Source organism: Watersipora subatra, chromosome 4 (assembly GCF_963576615.1).
Source record: "Watersipora subatra chromosome 4, tzWatSuba1.1, whole genome shotgun sequence".
NCBI lineage: Eukaryota > Metazoa > Bryozoa > Gymnolaemata > Cheilostomatida > Watersiporidae > Watersipora > Watersipora subatra.
Window position 1 is genome coordinate 35,383,549 of NC_088711.1, and position 26,931 is coordinate 35,410,479.

A 26,931-nucleotide genomic window follows, 5' to 3' on the forward strand; every position below is an offset into this window, starting at 1 on the left:
AATCATCCCTCTCTTTTTATCAACATCTGTTGCTCTATGTCTATGCTTTCATATACATGTAAGCTATGTGTTCTATGTCGATGCTTTCATATACATGTAAGCTATGTGTTCTATATCGATGCTTTCATATACATGTAAGCTATGTGTTCTATGTCGATGCTTTCATATACATGTAAGCTATGTGTTCTATATCGATGCTTTCATATACATGTAAGCTATGTGTTTTATGTCGATGCTTTCATATACATGTAAGCTATGTGTTCTATGTCGATGCTTTCATATACATGTAAGCTATGTGTTCTATGTCGATGCTTTCATATACATGTAAGCTATGTGTTCTATATCGATGCTTTCATATACATGTAAGCTATGTGTTCTATGTCGATGCTTTCATATACATGTAAGCTATGTGTTCTATATCGATGCTTTCATATACATGTAAGCTATGTGTTCTATGTCAATGCTTTCCCGTACATGTAGCTGTGCTACTATCGGCTAGCCATATAAAAGGGTAAAAAATTTACAAATCAGATTAATTTTAAAAAGTTTTTACAGCTACTAAAAGTTTCAGGCACTTACTTATGTGCCTCAGGCTATGCTCCTCAGGCTATGCTCCTCAGGCTAAATAAAGTTTTCGTAAGTTAACATGACAAACTTATCCTAAACTCTAACATATTTCCCATGATAATACAACAACTTTATTCTTTTAATTCAAATCATTAATATTCTCATGCTATAACCTTCTCTTTATCTTATTATGAAGAACATTAATAACATATTAATAATTTAGTGCTCTGTCAGTCGTCTGCCCTTAATAAGCGCTTTTGAATTAAGCAATACGCGCTCCTGTCAGTAGGTGTGCCTTTCACAACATTTCTTTCACTTAAAATGCTTGGCAGCGCTGACTTCTACAAACAAAGACGAAGAATGCTGGTGATAAAGTATGAAATTTATAAAGATTTTGAGATTTGTTCAAAGTTTGAATTCTGTCTATTAATAGATCTTAAGAAACTCCAGTTGCTAACAGCGTGTAATATGAACGTGACTATATTCGTTAACACGCGATAGCTTCCGGAACATGCTAGAAGTTTTAGACTGACATGTGATAGGCTAGCCAATAAATGGCTAATAAGGTAGAGTAAAGCCAAGAGCTTCGTTCTGATCGTTAGTTGTGAATTATTTATGAGCTCGAATTGTAAAAGACATTGCTAGCTGAGCACACAACGACCTCTCTCGATTAGGTTACTCATACAATGACCTCTCTAGATTGGGTTACGCAAAAGCCTTTTGATGTATTGAGTAATTCAGAAAATACCAGACAGTTCCGTTATTTTATACATCAAGTATTGGCAGCCTTGACCAAGTATTAGCCAATCTGGGTGATAAAACTTTTTTGGACTGGATCTACTGCAAAAGAATGCTCTCAAATTCCTCATCAACCCCAATATTTTAAGCAAATATTTCGAAAACAGTTTTGAAGAAGGTAAACAAAGGCCTTTTCACTTGATTTTATTGTTGATGTTATTCATATACTTTCAGCTAAGACTTCTCCAGTATTACTACTAAAGAACTGTTTTTCTGTAACTGCTTGTACAATCACTTGAATGATGGCATGAAATTGCATTCATGAACTTGAGCCTTTATGATGTTGGCAAGTGACTCCGATTGAAAATCTTAAGGAAGGGGGTGACAACTCTTGAGCACCAAACTGCAATAAGAAACTGTCCTGATTTGTTGTCACTAATGGTTGACAATTTCACCATGATATGTGCTACTTTCCTGCTAACAATTTAGCAGTGTCTAGCCTGTGTGCCTAATATTAACTCTTCATTTCTGATTACTTGATAGTAGATATGTAAACCTTAAAACAGGCTTATAAATGCCGGAGGTAGAACGCTTACTTCAAGCCAGAGAGACATGCTGACTGCATGAGAAAGGATTGTAGATAAGACGCTATCTTAACTTAATAGGAAGCACGGGTATTGAACATCTTTCAGCCCATGGGATACTATTGAAATTGAGCATCTTAAGACGAATTAGTCTAATAAGTGAGATTCGGTAATTAGATCAAGGCAATATCAGAGACTTCATTTACAAAAACAAGACGAATTACGGAAAACTAAGTAGCCCAAGGAAGCAAAATTGGTTTTTTATCAATAAAATTATGTAAGACGCTTGATGGAGCAACATTAGAAACCTAGCAGCTGGGGCAGTGAAAATTTTAGTTGCTGACGGAGTTAAAGCAGAAAACTCGAGTGAAAAAATTAGATGTTATTTTAGTTGCTGCCGTAGGGTTATGTACATATTTCACTCTATAACAGGCCAACTGGTAGACAAACTCTGTCCAGCGAATAACTGACTTAGCTTCAATTTTAGCCTTGAATTCTACAAATCCTGTTTAACCTCGATAGATTTGCGAGCGACGGTTTTCCGCTAAAATCACAAACTACCATTCTTTTACTCAAACTTACCCGCTGAGCTGAATTCATGAAATAAGCGAAGAATGAGCATACTCAACTGGTTGACTATCTTTTCAGTCTCAGAATAAGAATTTATTGTAACCGTAATGGTGCTACTTTAGACGCTGCAATCTCTGTCAATGAAGCTCGACTATAGTAGAACATATTTTAAGCCATCAATATTAGATTCTTACAACAAACTCCTAAAAAGCTATTGTATATTGTCTCATGATTAGCAAACATTAGGAAACAATAAGTATTTGTTTACTCAAGCAGGATTGTTTGTTAAAGCAGGGTTTGCACTATATAGAAACAGAATAGTTGGAAACCATAGCAAATAATAGCTTTAAAAAATACAAGAGCAGAAAAATCCTGGGAGAGAGAGTACAACAATCTGTTGAAATATGAGCAAATATTTACATAACTTTATTTTTAAATATCTATATAATTTAATTGAGAATTTTTAGAGTTAATTATCTATAAGCACCAATAACGCTAATTAAAGCAGCAAAAAATATTAGCTAATGCAATATATATGAAACAAAATATTGTAATATGTAACAAAAAGGCTCCTCCTTGTACATATCTAAGTGACATACAACTAAGAGTGTATACAACAACTTTTGGACCAAAAACGACTAGAAAAAGTACAACTGCATCTTCTAATTTAAACTTGGTTGTACAAAAATCTATCATATCAGTAGTCGAACAAAATGTCTTCAGTCCTGCATTAAAAAGAGCAGATAACTACCAAAATGATTGACTGTAGCATGGCAAATCTTATCTAAAATGTATCCTGAAAATACCACAAATTTTTCTATATATGGCAGAAGCTTAGATAGTTGAACATAAGAATTAAAAACACAAAACTAAATACCTTATGGTTAACCTGCAATGCAATCTGCTAAAATACAAGCATAGGAAGGACAACTCCCATGCAAGTAGCATGAGCTTACAATATAATAAAGACAGCTGACGTCATCGTACAAAGGTTGCCCCCAAAACATTGGCTGATGACTCTATTGTTTCATATTGCTATGAAACAATAATTTGGGATATTCCGGTGTCAAACATCTGTAATGTGCGACTTTTGTCGGCTCTCAATATGCTGCTGTAGATTTAATATATAATCCTGTGTGGTCATGTTTTCACTCATTTTAATCTTGTCAAAGTCTACATTTCCAAACTGATTCAAGTCAATGCCGACAATTGGCTTACTGGAGAAGAAATTATCATCAGTTCGAACGTCTGGTCGGTAGTTGTCGTACTCCGACTCATATGCCCCGATATCACTTAAGTATGGATCACTCTTGGAATACTCACTGCCAAGCATTGATGAAGTCACGCTTATATTGTCATCGAAATGCTGAGATGGATGCTCATTATTTAATCTCGGCCGGGAGCGACCCTTCCTGCGATTCCGTTCGGTTGTTGCTTCGGACTCACTTGGCAGGAGCTCCATACTGCGGCAGTGACGCAATGTTGAGCCCAGAGTGCTATAAACGCCCAATGAAGGCTTGAGTAAGGCGAGCAGCCGATTCTCTGTTAGTTGTTTATGGCGTGGATGACCGTAGCCGTGTGAGATAGACTGTGTTCCCATCGGTTCCGTCTCACAGTCCGTGTCACCAACTAGACTTTCACAATCGGCAGCATCACTCTCAACCTCGCTGTAAAGTTCACGCACATTCTGACCCGAGCACTGCATCTGCTTCAGCTTATTTTTAAACTTATCCGACTGCGAGTAGGCGAGCTTATTATAGGGACTGCTTGTCGACTTGTGAGGGTATAGCGCTGCCCTGTTGTCATACGTACCATAATCGGTGCTGTACATGTTATCGTAGTCCGTCCCATTTGCGTCATACACGTGATGAACATTCTCATTGTCATCGTCAGATAGTTCTGACATTTCTGACCCTGTGATGCTTTCGGCAGGAGGCGGTGGGTTCGGCAGCGGAGGAGGAGATGACTTGTAGCCATTGCTGAATGGTGGAGGCTCCGCAACATTAGAGAACAATTTTGGTCGCGCGCCCTGCCAGCTATAGCTATCTTGCACCAAACACTGGTCATCGCTGTCCACTGCATCTGCAAAATAAATATACTAATATTTGACTTGAAATAAATGCATTTGAAAAAACAAGTCTAACAGAAGGTTATACAGTAGGCAATGTAAATAATTCGTTCTAAAAACGTTTACATGATAGGGATTTTATGTTATAGGAACATTAAAATACATGTAAATTACCTAATCTGTTCCAAGATCTTTCCACACTCATCCCTTTAATCACACAAAATGGAAAAACTACACTTAACCTTTTAATTTGTAGGATATACCGTAACTGTAATATTATTAGTTTGCATCGACAACTTATCTTTTTTCTGATAAATTTCATAGGTTTTATAGGCCGTGATTGTAGCAATTTTACAATAAGTTGATGGAGAGCGCACATCTTCGACGATGATTTACAACGATTTACTTATTTTTTTAAAAAGTGGTCTATTCTACCGAATAAAACTGATAACAAATGTTTTATACGTCTACAATAAAGCAAAAAAAATTTTTAATATGGAAAAGACGGGTGTTCAATATAAAGACCTTTGTGTCGTCTATCTGTATTCAGGGATCATGATTAGGATAAAAGATAACTTCCGACAATACTCCAACTCGTGATATTCCGATTGGTAGACCGATGCTGTAACACCTGCACCAACCGATCACTTTTTAGGTATTTTTGAACAATTGCGCAGCTACCTATTCTCTGTTTTGCTGACACATCTGATGATCTATCACAACAAAGTAGAATGTCATGGAAGTTGTATATATATACATGTATATATAATAGATATAACGCGACACTCACATCATTTTTTCTCCAGCAAGTGGGGCGAGACAGGTTACTATTCAAATCGAATTTAAGAACTCGCCGACTTGACACTACATTATATGAAATTTCTTATGTAGTACGAAGCAACAACTTCACATAAGTTCTTTACGCTATCTGGAATTTACGTTATAGGAGCGTCTACTGTAATTAGTTTAGCGCATCATTTAACAATGGTACCTGACAACACTGGTACATAGCTATAACGATGGTACCTGACAATAACAATGTTACCTGACAATAACAATGGTACCTAACAATAACATTGGTACCTGACACTAACGATGGTATCTAACAATAACAATGATACCTGACAATAACAACGGTACCTGACAATAAAAATGTTACTTGACAATGACAATGGTACCTAACAGTAATAATGGTACCTAACAATAACAATGGTACTTAACAATAACAATGGTACCTAACAATAACATTGGTACCTGACACTAACGATGGTATCTAACAATAACAATGATACCTGACAATAACAATGGTACCTCACAATAACAATGTTACCTGACAATAACAATGGTACCTAACAATAATAATGGTACCTAATAATAACAATGGTACCTAACAATAACAATGGTACCTAACAACAATAGTACCTAACAATAACAATGGTATCTAACAATAACAATGATACCTGACAATAACAATGTTACTTAACAATAACAATAGTACCTAACATTAACAATGGTACTTAACAATAACAATGGCACCTGACAATAACAATGGTACCTGACAATAACAATGATACCTAACAATAACAATGGTACCTGACAATAACAATGATATCTAACAATTATGAGAGCTAGTCGTAGCTTGCAAGCTACGGCTTCGTCCCACATTCATTTGTACATGGGATAAACTCGAGTACCTTGGTCAATGGTCATGGCAAGGGTGCTCTGTTGTGCAGGCACGTTAGGACTCTCCAGAGGAGTGGAGGGAGGGCTAAGGCTACAGATGGTATTAGCACCTGCGGTGCGACTGCCAGAACTGTTGGAACGCACGCTGTGCTTACGGGGAAGGTGAGGAGATTTGTGCGGCGTATCTTGCTTGGCAGCAAACCTGCAAACAAGTGTCAAACCTGCAAACAAGTGTCAAACTTGCAAACAAGTGTCAAACCTGCAAATAAGTGTCAAATAGTAGGCTCTTATGTCTTATAGCATATTTGCTGGCAGAGTGCCCTGTCATGCTATCCACTCCTTCCATGACAAAGCGCTGACAAGTGACAAGGTCACACACACTTACCTATTCATCTGACGCTTGAGGAGAGGAGACAGACCTGGATTACTCTGCGCATCGGTTGGCTCCGAGTTCGGAATGACATGATTGTAAGTTTGCAGAGGCATCATGGGAACAGTATCATCAGGTGTGGTGCTCGTCGAACTGACGTTTCCTTCCATTGATGTCTAGAGCAAATAGCAACTATGAATAAAAATATCTTTTGAGATCCGAGCAGCAGAGCTTAACCAATAACAGAATAACAAATTGGGATCGATAAAGGTAAATTAAGTGTTACCAGACACTCAACGTACTTTGGTGTTCCTGAAATACTTCAATTTATGAAAATGAACCCAAAAAATTGAAACATTTAATCAGAAGATGTTACGTACCTGCATTTTATCAGAGTACAAGCTGCTACTCATAATTCTGTTGAGATCAAGAATTGTTGGTTTGTTGCGAGACTCTTGCTTGTCCTTGAGATATGGTTGAGATGACTCTTGCTTGTCCTTGAGATATGGTTGAGGTGACTCGTGCTTGTCCTTGAGATATGGTTGAGGTGACTCACGCTTGTCCTTGAGATACATATGGGGTGATTCATGTTTGTCTCTAAGGTATGGCTGGTCATATTCAGCTAACAATGGTACTGTATCTCGATACTCTTGAGGGTCGGATGCCTGGCAGTCAAGCCTTCCACCACTGCAACATACAAATAGTACATGTGAACAATGCGGATTCAAACTGCATGAACATACACAAGAAACATTGACACGAATAAGTCACACATTTAGACAACACCTGTTACAGCACAATACCAGGATGTCTATGTGAAGAAGATTGGGTTGAACAGTCACTCTGATGAAAGATACCGTGGCCCAGACAAAGGGCAATTTTGAAGGAAAAATACAAACGACATTCTTGAAAAACCAGGATTGACTAGCTGAAATAAGGAAGGGATAGTACCGAACTCTACTAAGGTTACCCGATACTCGACACAAAAACTGCGGAATCTAAGCCTCTCCCCTGACTTTGTTGGGCAAAATTACATCCAGCAAGACAAGCGAAAAATTTAGAATGTTTAAGGCCATCTCATAAAATGTTTTGATAAAGAAACTCATTCGGGTATTTCTATTTTGATATTATATTTATATATTGATAACATTATACAGAGAGAGCTACAAAAAAGTATCCATCTCAATCACTATTCCACTTCGACTCAAATCTACCCGCTCACTCACAGTAACTGTATCTTATCCTCCCAGAGTTATATAAACTGTTTTTAGACATGACTACTCCACACGAATTACAATTTGGCTTAAGTCAGTGGCTAGCCAATCAGATAGAGCTATTCATTCAAACCAGATTACGCAGTTGCTTACATAAAGACCACAATTACGACAAAGAATTAATACGATTCATGTCAGCCATAAAGTTCACCAAGTTATATTCAGTCAGCACACAGGTTTTAACCACAATGAGGTTCAAAAGGCTGTTTGAAAAGCAATTTGTTTGAATTCCGAAGCAATTTTTCTCTTTATAAATAGTACAGAAATTTTAATCCTTCCAAGACTATAAAATGACTTCCATCATTGTACACCTTAAACTGTATATTAAGAGAGTAGGTAATTTATAAAGTACACCGAAGTTCTCATAAATACTCTATTTGTACTTGTCACTTTGTATTCGTCAGTTTTGTTTCCTTGATTTTGTGTGAAATGAAAATGCAGAAATACCTTACAGGTCATAGTTTACTAAAACACAAAAATTACATAACGCAAAACACAAAACACAGTCAGTATTTCATGAGCCACAACCCACGTCTACATACAACAACTAAATACAAAAGATAACTCGAGAGAGGGTGTCACTTGGCAACCAAATTACAATTTCGTGTTTCCTCGGCTTATGTGGAAGAATATCTATGAAGTTCGAAATTGTCATTGAGCATCCGAAGAAAAAAATTTAAATGTTTGTTCGAACGCTGAGTTGTTCGAGATTTAAAAGATTAAAAAACAGAGGTTGGGCAGTATTTACCACTAGTTTAGTTTACTAGTGAGTAGACAACTCCACAATAATAAAGCACACGCTTTGATTTCATAATAATGGATAGTCAAACCTTGACCTACAGTTCCCTCTACATGCAAATTTTTCGAAATATGAGCAAATATTTCTCTCAACACCTGAAGCTATTTACAACATACTATGGTTAAAAATCTCTTGGAACATCACATTTTGTAAGTAAAAAATATCAAAGCTGACAAAAACTAAATATATAAAATACAAAAATGATAACGATAAACAAATTAAGCTATGTAAGACTCTAGTTAGAACAAGTTGCAGCATATATACAGTAGATCTCTATTACTAACTTTACCACCAGAATTAAGCATTGCTGAATGTACCAGGCGAACTGCAGGGTCCGAGATCGAATCTTCTTCGGTACGGAATATATATCCCAAGATTTTAAGTTCTATAGCCGGAATGCGTACACACATACTTTGAGAAATATATATATATATATATTGGCTTTAACATGATTTGTTTTGACATACGAGACAAATATGCAAAAGGATTAGCTCTGTATGTCCGGTTTTGACTGTACTCAGCATTTCGCCGACCACCATAAACCGGGACAGTGATGCATCTATTTATGGCTATCGAAATATGCAAACAAACATTTTTGGAGGGAGCCAATATGTATGCGAGGAGCCTATTCTTTGCGCTGCCTTGATTGATAACCTTGACCGAGTATTTAAATCTGAGCATGTGAGTAACGACGTGAAAGGACTTGAAACTCAATCAGAAATAACTTAACAACAAAACGAGATATCGGAAGCATTTGAGTCAAGGAATAATTGAGAGTTATCTGTATAATATTGACAACTCTCTAATGACAGATGTTATCAAGCCTTCCCATTTATCAAATAAGGTGGTCTGGAACGTGTGGAAATACCAGTAATTGAACTTTGAAATGATTAAGATATATATGTCACTAACTTTGTCTCTATAACCAGCATCCTGACCTAATTATTTGAAGTTGCCCAATTGAGGACATGAATCAATGGTGACCAATCAGCACAGCCAGAGACATTTCAAATGCATGGCCAGATGCAACATTGAGCAAACCATTCATAGACATCATATGGATTGATCATTACAGGTATCTTCTTAGTTTTGTTACAAATACAGACTGTCTAGGTGATACGAATGGGACATAGTTAATGCACACTCCCTTTTATTTCATAAGTTCATCATTAACTGGGCCACCTGCCAACCATATTCCAAGTGTTACTCTACCTGCTGTCGTAGGTGCGTTGAACTACAGGGCTAGCCTTGTGGGATGACTGAGAGGAAGAGCGACTCTGATGACGATGATGTGAAGGAGTTGATTTCGTATAGCTCAGAGCCGGAGACATTCGAGCCTGCGGTGGCGGTGATTGTGGCGCCGAAAATACAAATCCATGACTAGTTAATTTACCTAAAAAATCACCAAATTTAGGTTAAAGTTCAACTAGAATATATACAGGTACTTCATACATGCCACCTTCCTAAACACGACTACCCTTTTCCACAGCTACTAAACACGGTTCCACAATTACTAACCGTGCTGCTAGACCTATAATACAAGGATATGAAGAGTCAAGGACATTATCATCTGCAGAGGAAAAAGCTGTGAAATTTTAGAGCTGCTTGTGAATATAATGTATGCACTTCTTAGAGGTCTCAATAGTGAAAAATTAAACTATCTTCATAAGTCTAAATCAGGTCTGCCTTGTCAAATGCATATTTAAACAAATTGGGTTAAAAATGTTAAAAAACCTAATGAACTATAAGTTTGCAAACACAAAAAACAGTATATAAGTACAGATACACCGAATGATTATTTACTAGATTTTTGACAAGAAATCCTAAGGATGATTCAAAATGAAAAGAGAAGCAAAGTTAATTTATAACTTTGTTTATAGAAAACTAGCCTTAAGCCATAACTGTCACGTACAGCTTTTATATTTACTAGGTAAATCAGACACGCTGATTTCGAGTATGTACTCAAAAAAAAGATTGGTCCACTAACTTTCAAAGTCATGAAGGTTTTTTTTAAAGCGTTTCAATATCCGTCTCGAACACAACACAATCGGCATAACAAGCTCCGCCCATAATACGTGACGTACGCTAGCTTTTTGGGAACGGAAGTTAGGGATGTTTAGTCCGATTTATAATAATAGAGATGGGTGTTTTAAAATCCATTATTATCTAAATTCAGTTTCAAAAATAATCTCAGTCTTTTCTGAAAGGTAGATGATCTATTTAATATTGCATATTTAAAAATGAGCTCAAAAAAGCACGATAACAACGCTAGCTTGTGATAAAATCGCGCTATTTTGAGCTCATGTTTCTCGGTGTTCAACCTATTAAACATCCTGTAACAAGCTATGAGTAATTTTAAATAGTTTATTTACCTTTCATAAAAGACTGAGATTATTTTGAAGTATGAATTTAGATAACAATTGGTTTTAAGACACCTATCTCTATCATTTTAAATTCTTAACTTCCGTTCCTAAAAAGCTAACACACATCACATGTTTACGGGCGGAGCTTGTTGTGCCGATCGTGTTGTTTTCGAGACCGATATTGAAACGCTTTAAAAAAGCTTATATGACTTTGAAAGTTAGTAGACCAATCTTAATTTTGAGTACAAAATCTGAGTCAGCGTGTCTGATTTAAATATGATAAAAGTTATACGTGACAGTTATGGTTTAAGGAAGCCTGTGTTCAGACTAGTTTATATAGGGATATAATTGATAGCATATTGTAAACTAATTTGTAGAAATAAAACAAGTTGATATGGTTAGATATTCATGTAGTTAGTTTATGGAGAGATACAGTTGATAGTCTCTTCCATGAATACAATAACATTGAAAAGTAAACTTTTACCATGCTATTTGACTTGGCACCTGAAGTGATTCCCAACATACAATATTCAAAGTTTCTTAAAACATAATCATGTTGAGAAACATAACCAGTTCCTGCATTATCAACCCTCCACCACATTCACCTGACCTTTGTGTAAATGTCGAGTGACAAAAAACCGGAATTTTTTTTATTATCATTACTTCATCAATTTGGTTTCTCAAACATAATTTAGTTTTTTGCAGTTTTATATAATGTTATTATTGCTATATGTTACCTTGAAGTAATATTACTGTTATTATATAATTACCTTAAAGGTTGATTTGCAACAAAATTCACATTACAGTTATTTGGTATCAAAAGATTCACCATGTCTTACTCTGTTGTGTGGTAGGTGCAAAATATGTGGGAATGTGATTACAAGCTCTTAAAAGCTCAAAAATGAAAAGCCGCCGTAGATTGGAATCAGTTTATTTCTTTGACATTGTCATTACATTTGGTTACTGTTTTGTCAAGTGATGTTCATACCACACATGTTCACAACGTTCATATGTTGAGGTTTGACTGTAGTTTATAACTTTATAGAACCATACATCTAGCTGATAGGCTGTATGAAGACCCGTTCAAATTATAGAGTTGACTAAATGTATCGAACACTATCAACAAATAAAGGATACTACAAAGCAAAGTCACTTACCAAGCTGGGAGCCATGTGAGGAGCCAGCAGACCCTGGTGTAACTCTCCCACCCGAGAAATTAGACACCCTGTCTTGCTGAGATGTCGGAGTTGTCCTCCCTATGAGTGCTGACGAAAGAGAACTGTTGCTCTGCTTAGCTGCTCGTTCTCCCGATATTGCCAACTCTCCTACCGGGCTCAACTGTTGTTTGTGTTTCCTGCAGCCAATATGAAAAAAGAAGAATTGAAAAAAAAAACAAAAAACTGCATGTCATATTGTCATAGGACAAGTCATGACAAACTTCAACTAAACGCTACCTTTCAGGAACATTTTCGAGTTGCAAAAATTACAGACAAAATGGCGACATTTAAAAAGAGTGAAGCGGAAACAGATATGGTGCCATATACATATAATTATATTAAAACCGTTCAATTTTTCAGCTGAAACATATAAAAATTGTCTAAACAAAATCGCTCTTCTTAGAAGCAGAACTAGAAATGATATGCTTTAAAACCAGACATGAGAATAGCTAAGTTTTCCCAACAATTCTTCTAATTTTTAGTTCGCATAAAGAGCAAATTTATTGACTTGAGAAATGCACAAGATGGTGTAACTTTATAACCAGCACTCCATACTAATGCAAGACATATAATACTTTGCTGACTCTGGTCTATGTGCAGCCGTTTAGTTCTTGCGCTATATTTAAGGCAAATAGAAAGTAGTTTATTATTTTGATGCGTGGTACACGAGCAGAAGGTATATACTGTATAACCTCTGTCTGAATGCCGTGGCCCTTCCCTTATAGTGGCGTTTTACTAGAGGTGACGTTCAAATAAAGGGTGGCGTAATATTTTTCAAATGCCTTGTCAGAATTTTCACAAGATAAATTTAACCCTTTCACAGGCGAAATGAATGTCACCTATATTTTGCATTTTCCTTTGGGTAGAGCAACATCAACCCTTTCGGATGCAAGAAATTTGCCAATCTACACCCAACTTGTCGTAGATCTCTAAATAAATATGCAGTTGGAAAGTTGATACATATGTCCACCAGTTTATATCTATTGCTTGCAATTAACCAACAATGATCTTATAGCCTGTGTTGCAATTTGTTGAAGCTTTCTAAGTTTGTATTTCATTCTAAATTTGAAGGCATATTTTCAGTTTATAACTATATTTGATAAGGTTGCATAAAGGCTCTTTGCACTCATTGACATGCTTGCTACAGCTTGCAGCTAAAACTGGCTTTTTATGTGCAATAGAAGAGGAGTTATGAGCGTCGATCCATTGTAAGCTGAGTTTATATAACAGCAATAAATGCTATTAAATAATATGCTATGAACTTGCAAGCTTATGAGTTATATAATAATAATAATCTATCAAATGCTACAAATATATATTCAAAAACAAGTTACACTCAGAAAAAAACATTAACATTTTTAAACTAAAATTATTAGCATCGTTTGCTCGGCCATTTGCATTCTGATTGTTGCCTTCGTTTGAAACCACTTCATATTCTTCTGGCTGTTCAATATCTTCCAGTGTCCACTGACCTCAACTCCTCTTCTGCACAGCTGAGCTAGTCGATATTAGCGTCAAAACAATTTTTAGCAGAGCAAAACTTTTAGGCGGGGCAACTTACACTTCTCTCGCAAATAAAGAGAGATTGCGTGTAATTAAAATAGCCTCAAAATTTTAGCCTCAAAATATGTAGTAGCACAGATTCCATCATGAATGCGCAAAACTTTTTTCACATACGTTTTGGAAACACTTTTCTACTGATCACTTGCTATTATGAATTCGTAAAGATCACGAATGTCAAATAGTGGCGGTCAAATAGAAGTGGCATTCAATTAGAGAGTAGCGCTCTATTTTTCAACCTTTCTTTCATGGTGACACTCAAATAGAGGTGGCGTTCAAATAGAGGTGGCGTTCAAATACAGGTTTTACGCTATGCAAGTTTATCATTCTTTGGGTATTAGTAACATTGACATAAAGAGCCTTTCTGTAGCTCATGTGTATGTTTTAACAAAGGACATTCTCATTATGTCCGAGCTAGGGTCTACCTCACAAAAGCTTGTGTCAAAAGATGGATTATCATTCCACCAATGCCAAAATCATTGATAAAGAATGAAGGAGCATGATTGTACTATTATGCTGTTATTAATATCATTTACAATGCTGTCAGGTAACCTTAAGGGAACAAGAACAACACCACAACAAGGCCAACAGGTTGAATCTGATGGTTAATCATAATTCTGGTTAGACAGCAGCAATATTTGCAATAAGGCCTCATTTAAATTAATTTTATTAACGTGGCAAAGCCAACGCGAGAAGACAAATAACTAGACATACATGCTGCCTGAGTTGATGACATTAGCGACCTTAGGAAGACTCGTCTGTACTGTACACGGTTGGACAAACTCAGATGTAGAAGTAAACTCATCTTGTCCAAGAAAACCAGTCGGCGTCACATTGCCTAAAGGATATAATTCATGAGGTAGTTGATTAAAAAAGATGGTACTAGAAACAGAGAAATGGGCCACTAGACATAGAATATGACTTGGCATGAGAAGCTATATTATTACCTCACATGTCAATTCCGCTTACCATATGCACCCGGTACATGTAACTGCGTATTTTATACCTTCATGTTAGCTACCTTTTCTACTCTGCAATCGTTCATAAGACTGCATTTTGAAAGACATGAAAACAGTTACACCAACTATGGCGAAAAATAGCAGCCAATAGCAAGGCAATCAGTAGAAGTCATGGAGAAATGACTACTCCTGATGCAACATTAACATGAATTTTGTTTAGGCATGGAGTCTGAAATATTGAGATGACGAGATATTTAAGGAAGAGAATCAATTAGTTTATGACACACACTCCAACAAGAAACCCTCAAGCTGTAAACAAAAATTGCACGTTTACGTTAGATGTGAGCAGTGCATTGTTTTCACACACTAATCTTAAATATAACATGGTAAGTTACTGTATCCGTATCACTTGAATTAAATTAATCACATTTAAGTTATACAATGTTACAAATATAAACATAATATTTAACCATCAAAGCGTAGAATTGCAACTATAGTGTACACATTTGGCTTGACCTAAATCTTAGACCTTGATCTTGAGGCATAAATCGGTTGGGTGTCTAACCTGTGAGGTTAGCCTGAGTGAGTATTATTGTTCCTCTGCTGTCTGAACCAGGCCCTTGACTCAAAGGACCATTTGTATTCTTCGTGTAGTGAACTGCAGGAAGCTCTGGAGACAAACACCTAGTGGCTGTAAGCTTTGGCAGCGAAGGACTTTGCGGTAGCTACAAGAGGGAGAACACCTATCTTGGGCCAAAGTAGTACTACAATACATGTCTGCAAGAGACAGAGATCATGCTCATCAACTTACCGACACATTCCGGAATATTCCAGAATATTTTATTATCCATATTATTCAAATAATCCGGCATATGATGGAAATTTTACCATAATTAATGTTTTGAAGAATTTACAGCCATTAACTTGGTTCTTTATTACGGGTGTTTGTTTGAGCTTAGACCTTTCTTATCACATATGAAGACAATATATTAATATAATTTTCCATTTAAGTATGGTATCAACAAAATACTAGTTTATCAGAGAACTTAACTTTAGCGTGTTTTTTTGTTTCATTTCATTGAAAATGTACAAAACAGCGAGAAAGAGTAGGTGCAATGAAGACCCACATGTACAGAAGCATGGCTAGTCATGTCGCTGGGCCTGTTAGCAGTTGGTCAATTTATAGAGATGAAAAACTTTACAACGGCTATTCGAGTGAACCAAGGAGGTGTTGCTTGAGACTTGATTTGAAGCGATTAAAGTTGCATATTTGTCGGAGGTTAGTTGACGAAGTTCGATGTTGCTGACAACTGAAACATGACCCGCCTATGACCCGATGCAAAGGAAGAAGTGGTAGGGCCATCAAGAAATGACATGGGTTATATGTGATGAAATTACAATCACATATGGAGTGATTCGTGTTGTCTCTTTTCTGCTAAGAAAAAAACATTCTTCAGCTTTATAAGCCCTAATTTATTATTGCTTTGGCTCCACAACAATTTAAGCCTAACTCTGCTGTCAGAAAATGAAAATTTAAAATCTTTAAATCTCTTGTTACTAGAAATTTAAATTAGCAAGAAAGGCCCAGCATCTAGTTCTAATATAAATCCAACCTGTGATAGTGCACAAAAAAGAGACCAGTTGGAAACTCTGAATTTCCAACTTATGGTAATAGCAAAGATACATCAAAATTCAATACAGACCGTGAAAAAAGTTTATAGACACCAAAAGTCATTTGAAACAAGAATTTTTTTCATACTGTTCTAACAGCATTTGGACAAATAAAAATATACATCCATTTTACAAAAAAGTTATAAACTCAACTACATACTTCTTATTAAGTCTTTATTAGCTTTACATAAGTAATTCTATTTTATTACTTACTTCAGCGGTATATAAATGTATATATAAACACACACATATATCAATAAATATATCTACATATGCGTATCTATAAATAAAACATGAAAATTAAAACAGAATATGATGTATACATGATCCATCTGTACTCCACCAATATCACTCACAGGCTTTTAAATCCACTGAAAGCGAGTACATCTATAAGCATCTAGTAATACCATAATTAACCATGGCGTGTTACGAGGAGAGTGCGGATTTTTGTAGCTTCATTACGATTGAGGTGATATATTTTTATACCTTCCAACTTTCCAGGAATATGCCATCCCGACTCTGGTTCCTTGTAAAGCTGCCACTCGGCGTGCTGTTCCCAGAGTTGCTGATATACATCATACCTGCCACAATCAACAAACATGTATTCCATAGACTCACAGTTCAGGGTAGTAGACAACGACAAATGATTATTGCAAATAAAAACTTTCCAAAGATCTTATTTATCAACAGCTCTGTCCGACACACTCTTTACAAATTCCTAGAGGGGCGCCAGACTACACCGGAAGTTGCAACTCTCCAACTTCACCAACACTAGTACCGTTAATGATACAACTGAAACACTGACATGTTTTGTCTCTCTCCTGTATTCTGGCTGGTATGTTTTATTAACAGGTTTATAGGTAGGCAGTAGGGTAGTACATATTATTAGTTATGCCCTCAGAGGACCATCTAAAACCCATTCATTATTTTAGAGTAGTTTGAACTTCTCCCAAAAACTCAAATATTGTTTGGAAGCAAGTTTAAAGGTTTATAAAGATCCCTAAACAACTTTTTCCAAGTGCGCAAGATAAGTAAGTGTGCAAGATAAATAAGCCATGAAACTAAGAGCAGCGCAATCAGAAGGCCACAAAGTATGTACCTGAGACCGGTTCAGAGCTGCGCATCTCAAAGCTCGCCGTTCTGATTCTAGGACCGGTAATGGAAGGAGCTGGTCTGCACATCTGACCGTTAACTACAACCGTTTCTGCCTGACTGATGCTGCCCATCGAGTGGTTCTGTAACGCTGGTGACCTGTTATTATGTGACAGCATTAACGGATGGGCACAATGAGATATAAACTACCTCCTGTAAATGCAAATTGTATTGTTGTACCGTTACTGTATTATAACCCCAACTTTGTCGAAATGCTAAATGGGTGCAAGTGGAAATTATTCTGCATTTTGATTGTTAGTTTTCAGTGTAGTCAACTTTTATGTTAAATATATGAGTAAATAATCCACATATGTTGTTTAATTGAAAATATCAATGCTAACTTGCATACAGAAAGCTAAAATAGATTTGACTATCACAATTGTTACCGGTAGAGATGACTAATTAAAATACTACAAATTTGGAATTGTCTTCTAGTTTACAAGAACAAGCAACTTCCATGAATTGATTTAATCAACACCATCAACAAATTGTACATACAGTCAAATCGCTACTTACAACAACCTCAACCTTTCAACAAATGATAAAACTATTTGACTGTCTGCAACTATTTGACGCTATATTCAAAGTAATTTCCAAAAATACTTTCAAAATCGCTTACAACTGACATTTTTTGTTGTTGAAAAATTGCAACTATGTAAGTGGAAGCACCGGGCAAAATAAAAAATAAACTGTAAAATACCAAAATAATAAAAAATATATAAATTTAGTTACTTCAACCATTACCTAGTCCAAGTCAGAGTAAGTTAAACTGAATACATTAATCAGCACGTCTGCCTCTAAACTCCTACATCACCATGCCTCCACTCTTTGTGTCTCTAAACTTCCACATGACAATGCCTCCACTCCTTGTGTCTCTAAACTTCTACATCACCATGCCTCCACTCCTTGTGTCTCTAAACTTCTACATCACCATGCCTCTACTCCTTGTGTCTCCAAACATCCACATCACCATGCCTCTACTCCTTGTGTCTCCAAACATCTACATCACCATGCCTCCACTCCTTGTGTCTCTAAACTTCTACATCACCATGCCTCCACTCTTTGTGTCTCTAAACTTCCACATGACAATGCCTCCACTCCTTGTGTCTCTAAACTCCTACATCACCATGCCTCCACTCCTTGTGTCTCTAAACATCCACATCACCATGCCTCTACTCCTTGTGTCTCTAAACTTCTACATCACCATGCCTCCACTCCTTGTGTCTCCAAACATCCACATCACCATGCCTCCACTCCTTGTGTCTCTAAACTTCCACATTAACATGCCTCCACTCCTTGTGTCTCCAAACATCCACATCACCATGCCTCTACTCCTTGTGTCTCCAAACATCTACATCACCATGCCTCCACTCCTTGTGTCTCTAAACTTCTACATCACCATGCCTCCACTCTTTGTGTCTCTAAACTTCCACATGACAATGCCTCCACTCCTTGTGTCTCTAAACTCCTACATCACCATGCCTCCACTCCTTGTGTCTCTAAACATCCACATCACCATGCCTCTACTCCTTGTGTCTCTAAACTTCTACATCACCATGCCTCCACTCCTTGTGTCTCTAAACTTCTACATCACCATGCCTCCACTCCTTGTGTCTCCAAACTTCTACATCACCATGTCTCCACTCTTTGTGTCTCTGAACTTCCACATCACCATGCCTTGATCTTTGTGACTCCAAAGCAATAGCAACCTCGTTTTACTGATTATCACTTTATTGCTTCAGCTTTCACATTTAAATTTTTACATAGTTTTATATATATATATATTTGTTTTAATGCTATAACCACTTGCAGGTTTATTAATGAGTTACCTTAGGTTTGTTTGCTGTGGAATGAATTAATCAAATTAAATAGTCTTCTTACAGAAATACATCCTTCAACACATGGTTTTAACATACAAAGTAGATCTTGATAGAACTGACTCCCCATGTAAAGGTTAGACGGTACACTGATATCGAAGTCTTCAGAACTCACCTCGCTCCATAGTGGCTCTCACTGCTCACACTCTCGTTATCGCTCGCTATCACGGCCTGGAGACGCCGGCTGACCACAATGTATGGCTGCAGCTCTTGAAACACTCCCATATTAGCCTGGGCTCTTGGTTGAAACTGAAATCTCTCTCGTAAAAATTGTGCTACCTCTTTGTTAACCTAAAGAGACAAATTGACCACATGCTATGATGCATATTCTAAAACTGTTACTGCGCAAAGCAAAGGCTTCCAGAAAATTCATGAGAGATGATTCCAGGCGTCTGGAGACAACTATTGGCATAGCTACTAGTACGGAGTATGTCCAGTGACTTAAAGCTCTTATCCACCATCAGTTAATTAAACAGCTGTCAGTAAATTAGAACTTGAACACAAATCAAATGAAAAACTTTGGACCACAAGCTTTATAAGACTAGCAGTTAATTTTTTTGCTAGCCAATAAATTGTTCTACATGGACATAACTGAACCTTTGGTAAAACCTGATAGTTGACAATAGCGCAGATATGTTGCCATAACTTTGAACCCAAAGGTTTATGAAAAAGATTTTTATACCAAATTAACCAGAATATAATCTTACATCAGCTGATGCCATCAAGCAAGTCTACAAATGTGTTACAGAATGAGCTCAGACTATTTTCGGACCCTCCCTATGCTACTGTGAGTAACAACCTGAACATGCTCCGTATTGGAAGAGTTATTACTATAACTACAGGTTATGGCATTATTACTATCATTGTTAGAAGTATAATAATCACTGTAACTAGTACTATTACTAAATAGATAATCATCATAAGTCCATTGATCTACGATTTGTAAAGCCTATATAGTTGCAATATGTCTGACACGGCTGGTCATTGTGAAGAACAAATTTCGATAAAACTTTAACGCATTTGCAGAGAGAAATTCCACTTAGGGTGGGCTATAAATATGGCACCGCAATGAGTTAAAGAGGCCAACAAAATAAATAGAGGTTACATGTACCTGCAAATGGTTCATCTTTCCTGAAAGCTCCAGATTCTTGGCAATCTCAAGAGCTGGCCCCCAGATATTATATTGTGGCCGTTTGTAGCCGAACACCCCCTCTATTACAGCTCCCATTGTAACTCCTGTGTAAAATTAACACCCCTGATTGATAGTGCACATACTTGATAATATAAGGTTTCTAACAACATGAAGGGCGGAAGATTTTCGTAAACATGAATATGAAAACTTGATTACAAGCTACAACTTGAAACTATAACTTCTTGCTCGCACTTTGCTTTGTTCAAATTGAAGCGAAGTACCAATTTCTTTCTATGGGTTTTCAATCAGGTTTAATTAAATTTTGTTAAGTAGCTTTCAACCAATTACGATGTGCTTCTGTGGGATAGCTTCAAGCCTTATTCACACAGCTTCCTTTTTCACCTTGAGTCGCAACCACGTTTTCTTCAAACAGACCTGCCAACATTATTTACACAGACCTACCAACACTATGACTATTATGAAAAGAATATTACTATTATTCTGCTACGTATGCATTATTATTTAAGAAATCAATATAAAAACTGGTAGAAGGTTCCAGAATGATTCCTAGTAATTATTCTGTTATTGCTAGGAATTATTAATTAATAATTCCTAGGAATTATTAATTAATTCCTAGCAAACTAAATGAATGAATATTAGAAACTAAAAATATAAGAAATACGACAGCAAATAATGACTTCAAGTGGGCACATGTAATGACTGCCACCGCATTAACATAGAAGAATCATTTTATCGTCAGCGATACTAGCGTGGCGCCAATCTTCAAAGACAACCAATACTGAATAACTCTTAATGAGCTTGTATTTACTGCTTTTAATATCTGACCTCTACAGGGGATGGGAAAGGACAGGATTTAATATCTGACCTCTACAAGGAATGGGAAAGGACAAGATTTAATATTTGACCTTTACAAGCGATGGGCAAGGACAGGATTTAATATCTGACCTCTACAAGGGATGGGAAAGGACAGGATTAAATATCTGGCCTCTACAAGGGATGAGAAAGGACAGGATTTAATATCTGGCCTCTACAAGGGATGAGAAAGGACAGGATTTAATATCTGACCTCTACAAGGGATGGGAAAGGACAGGATTAAATATCTGGCCTCTACAAGGGATGAGAAAGGACAGGATTTAATATCTGGCCTCTACAAGGGATGAGAAAGGACAGGATTTAATATCTGGCCTCTACAAGGGATGAGAAAGGACAGGATTTAATATCTGACCTCTACAAGGGATGGGAAAGGACAGGATCTAATATCTGACCTTCAAGCGGTGAAAAAAAGGACAGAATTTAATATCTGACATTGAAAAGGGAAAAAGAAAAAAACAGGAAACTGTGAAACCTCCATGTACAACTGTTGTAACATACAACCTTTTCAATATGCCAAGTAACTCTCTAGCAAATATTTGATACTCTATTCAAAGTAATTTCTAGCATACGACGTTTGAAGTTCTTCAAAGCCCGCCAGTTATGTAAGTGAAATTGTAGAGTGTGGCGAAAATTAAAAAGTTGAAAAAATATACTAGTAATAAAAAGTATGTAAGGTCTATTAGTTCACAGTTTCTATTGTCCAAATTTATGAAGGTCTCAACATATGAAGGTCTCAACTTATGAATGTCTCAACTTATGAAGGTCTCAACTTATGAAGGTCTCAACATATGAAGGTCTCAACATAATTATGAAGGTCTCAACATAATTATGAAGGTTTCAACATATGAAAGTTCCAACATATGAAGGTCTCAACTTATAAAGGTCTTAACATATGAAGCAGATGTCAAAATGCTTTAGCTTCACATGTAGGGGTTTGACTGTACAGAAGGTGACTGACCTGCCCTGAGCACAAGATTCCTGCCAGACATGGCATTGAGCTGGAGGAGACAATGCTTCATGTCGAGAAGAAGGTCAAGAAGCTTACAGAGATGGTGCAGCATGGCATCTTGCTGTCTCTGCAAAAGGTTATGATGATAAATAGAATGGCAAACTCTGATTAGGGACTTACGCAACAAATATTTAATAATACAAGAATAAGATGACCACTGTAAAGCACCACTCAAATAAGGTGACCACTGTAAAGCACCACTCAAATAAGATGACCACTGTAAAGCACCACTCAAATAAGATGACCACTGTAAAGCACCACTCAAATAAGATGACCACTGTAAAGCACCACTCAAATAAGATGACCACTGTAAAGCACCACTCAAATAAGATGACCACTGTAAAGCACCACTCAAATAAGATGACCACTGTAAAGCACCACTCAAATAAGATGACCACTGTAAAGCACCACTCAAATAAGATGACCACTGTAAAGCACCACTCAAATAAGATGACCACTGTAAAGCACCACTCAAATAAGATGACCACTGTAAAGCACCACTCAAATAAGATGACCACTGTAAAGCACCACTCAAATAAAATGACCACTGTAAAGCACCACTCAAATAAGATGACCACTGTAAAGCACCACTCAAATAAAATGACCTGGTGTTACAGGCTGGACTTCTCATCAAGTACAATGTCAATGAATAACTAAGTAAAACAATACCATGTGGATATCAGTGACTTGATACCGATGATCACAAATACATATCAGCCGCTAAATGTTGGTTTATGATGCTATGTCAGGTTTAGGGCATACATCTAGGATTGGCCGAGTGAACCATACCGGAATAGAAGGTGGAGTACCGGAGTAGAAGGTGGAGTACCTGATTAGATACCGGTGACTGACTAATACCAGATACAAGCTATAAACTGGAGTTACCTGATTAGACATTGGTGACTGACTAATATCGGGTACAAGCTACAAACTGGAGATACCTGATTAGATGTTGGTGGCTGACTAATACCAGATACAAGCTATAAACTCGAGTTACCTGATTAGACATTGGTGACTGACTAATATCGGGTACAAGCTACAAACTGGAGTTACCTGATTAGACGTTGGTGACTGACTAATACCAGATACAAGCTATAAACGAGTTACCTGATTAGACATTGGTGACTGACTAATATCGGGTACAAGCTATAAACTGAAGTTACCTGGTTAGATACTGGTGACTGACTAATACCAAATACGAGCTATAAACGAGTTACCTGATTAGACATTGGTGACTGACTAATATCGGGTACAAGCTACAAACTGGAGTTACCTGATTAGACGTTGGTGGCTGACTAATACCAGATACAAGCTATAAACGAGTTACCTGATTAGACATTGGAGACTGACTAATATCGGGTACAAGCTATAAACTGAAGTTACCTGGTTAGATACTGGTGACTGACTAATACCAGATACGAGCTATAAACGAGTTACCTGATTAGACATTGGTGACTGACTAATATCGGGTACAAGCTATAAACTGAAGTTACCTGGTTAGATACTGGTGACTGACTAATACCAGATACGAGCACGTAGTTCAAACCATCATCATACACCTTCTCCACAACATGAAAGTTGCTTCTCCTCAGCAACTGCCAATAATAAGACTCAGTAAATGCAATACCTCATTAAAAGAATACACACCATCAGTATTTCATGTCTTGTAATATTTGAAACAGGTAGAGGCAGTCGTGATATCTAAGAACAGTAGATCTAAGAACAGTAGTTCTCAATCGTTTCACTCCATGAATCAACAGCTTAATTAAAGGAATCTCTTGAACCAGACCACATTTGAGTAAATATACACGCAAGCACATGCAACCAGTAGTTCCCTTAGAAATACATCGCTTCATAAAAAAATTTCAAGTCATACAAAATAATTGCAGAACAACATTTTATTACATCTGACATATAGTTTTCAATGAACAACCCTAAAAGTCATCATGGACTATTAGTGCACCAGAGACAAACCCAGATCACAGATCAATTTTATCACAGATATGCTAGACTACTGCTCAAAGACTCTATTTTAAATGTTTTCAAGATGGTACAAAAGTTATGAAGCTTAATTTTCATTGACGCACAAAGACAAGCCAGGCAATTGTTGCAACTTGCCGATAGCTGATACAGTAGCGGATTACCTAGAGAATAGGGATGAGAGAGAGGGGGAAAGGAAAAAGGAGAGGAGAAAGAGGAGAGGAGAAAGGGAAACTTTGAAGGAGAGAGATAGGGGAGGAGAGAGAAAGGCAAGAGCGAAGGAAGAGGAAAGAAAGTGAAGAGAAAAAGGTATCAGAGAAGAAAAGAGGGAGAAAAGAAGACGGCAGAGTGTGAGATGATAAGTGAAATTGCAATAAGTTAACTCACATGGTCAAAGGCAGATGTGACATCATGCAGAACCTGGACGAGCGCGAGGGGCTGACCGGTACGTTGCATGTCATTGATGAAACCAGAGAAGTTTGGTACGGTGACAAATGCTACTCCAACATATTTGTGATGCATTGAGTAAGGCCTCTGCAAAACACCAACACGCGAATTAGAGCAGTTGTGCATGAGAGAGTTCGTGACACTCATAGTTTACAGTGAGTGACTCGCAAATTGACATGCAATGGTAAATTTAGTTGTTACTAAATTGACATATTCATTACTGAGCCGGACAAAAGAGAATGAGCACATCATACCGGTGTTTGCAAAAACAAGTTTACAATGATGAATAATATGGTCAGCTGGTGTATATATACGTGAAAGTGAAATATGTCTCCGGACTCGCTAACACGCTAAAGTAATCGACTTACATATAATAAGAAATTCTGAGTGAAGACAAAAGGTCTGCATATTGATTGCTATAACCGATTTCTAGAAAACTTAAAAAACAACTTTAGGATAATTATATAAAATATATTGAAGTTTGTGTAACGCTGACAGCACTGTACTTCCTGTCTAATGCTGACAGCACTGTACTTCCTATCTGTCTATTGCTGACAGCACTGTACTTCCTATCTGTCTAATGCTGACAGCACTGTACTTCCTATCTGTCTAATGTGACAGCACTGTACTTCCTATCTGTCTAATGCTGACAGCACTGTACTTCCTATCTGTCTAATGCTGACAGCACTGTACTTCCTATCTGTCTAATGCTGACAGCACTGTACTTCCTATCTGTCTAATGCTGACAGCACTGTACTTCCTATCTGTCTATTGCTGACAGCACTGTACTTCCTATCTGTCTAATGCTGACAGCACTGTACTTCCTATCTGTCTAATGCTGACAGCACTGTACTTCCTATCTGTCTATTGCTGACAGCACTGTACTTCCTATCTGTCTAATGCTGACAGCACTGTACTTCCTATCTGTCTATTGCTGACAGCACTGTACTTCCTATCTGTCTATTGCTGACAGCACTGTACCTCCTATCTGTCTATTGCTGACAGCACTGTACTTCCTATCTGTCTATTGCTGACAGCACTGTACTTCCTATCTGTCTAATGCTGACAGCACTGTACTTCCTATCTGTCTAATGCTGACAGCACTGTACTTCCTATCTGTCTAATGCTGACAGCACTGTACTTCCTATCTGTCTATTGCTGACAGCACTGTACTTCCTATCTGTCTATTGCTGACAGCACTGTACTTCCTATCTGTCTAATGCTGACAGCACTGTACTTCCTATCTGTCTAATGCTGACAGCACTGTACTTCCTATCTGTCTAATGCTGACAGCACTGTACTTCCTATCTGTCTAATGCTGACAGCACTGTACCTCCTATCTGTCTATTGCTGACAGCACTATACTTCCTATCTGTCTAATGTGACAGCACTGCGCTTGCGAACGGCAAAACACAATATCATCAAACAGAGAAATGATATTATCTGCCTTTAAGTTTATTCCATTTTTTCATGAAGCAAGCCTTGGATGGTTTTTCTAAACTTTTAGCTACCAACTTGTTTACTATAACGAATTGAGCTGGCCCATCAAGGCACTGAGTGGATGAGCAAATATCACAAATGAATGGCTGATGAACAGCCAGTAACGTAAACCATACCATGGCACCTTCTGGAGAGTTGTAGTGACTATGGACATGGCTAGGGAGGGCATTCTCAGCCACTCCTACCCTCAGAGTTATCATATCCTGCGCCTTCTGGTAGGAACTCATCTCTTTGTGTCTCCAGATGTAATCTAGTCGTCGCACCCACTCAGTGTGCCGCCCGACGATCATGTGTAGGAGGGCAAAGTGCAGTAAGGCTATCATGCCCATGACGCTAGAAGGGGGCAGTTGGTCCCTATCAAACCGAGAAGGGAGAAATAAGGCTATCTGCCACAAGACATGCCGTTTTGGTAAGCGTAGTGAAAAGAGGGTATTAGTACTTTAGTAAAGGTGTCCATGTACAGCAGGTGAAAACAGCCATCGAGCATATTGTATGTGATAAGAGCTTATTCAGTAGT

General features: G+C 37.3%; 1 protein-coding gene across 2 annotated transcripts in view; it reads right to left on the reverse strand.

The window, feature by feature from the left end:
• Window positions 1-2,629: 2,629 nt before the first annotated feature.
• Window positions 2,630-26,931, reverse strand: part of LOC137393123 (uncharacterized) — a 55,166-nt gene continuing 30,864 nt past the window's right edge. Inside the window, exons 9-24 of one of the 2 annotated variants that reach the window (XM_068079545.1) lie at window positions 26,531-26,768; window positions 24,855-25,001; window positions 23,972-24,082; window positions 22,437-22,554; window positions 20,564-20,688; window positions 19,568-19,743; window positions 17,523-17,674; window positions 16,910-17,004; window positions 15,318-15,477; window positions 14,508-14,631; window positions 12,174-12,370; window positions 9,866-10,046; window positions 6,961-7,267; window positions 6,596-6,756; window positions 6,222-6,412; window positions 2,630-4,541 (exon numbers count right to left, since the gene is read on the reverse strand). In XM_068079545.1, the coding sequence (XP_067935646.1) occupies window positions 3,526-4,541; window positions 6,222-6,412; window positions 6,596-6,756; window positions 6,961-7,267; window positions 9,866-10,046; window positions 12,174-12,370; window positions 14,508-14,631; window positions 15,318-15,477; window positions 16,910-17,004; window positions 17,523-17,674; window positions 19,568-19,743; window positions 20,564-20,688; window positions 22,437-22,554; window positions 23,972-24,082; window positions 24,855-25,001; window positions 26,531-26,768 (3,499 nt within the window). In that variant the 3' untranslated portion in view covers window positions 2,630-3,525. The remainder of the gene's footprint in view (window positions 4,542-6,221; window positions 6,413-6,595; window positions 6,757-6,960; window positions 7,268-9,865; window positions 10,047-12,173; window positions 12,371-14,507; window positions 14,632-15,317; window positions 15,478-16,909; window positions 17,005-17,522; window positions 17,675-19,567; window positions 19,744-20,563; window positions 20,689-22,436; window positions 22,555-23,971; window positions 24,083-24,854; window positions 25,002-26,530; window positions 26,769-26,931) is intronic. The other variant, XM_068079546.1, reaches the window with a different exon arrangement.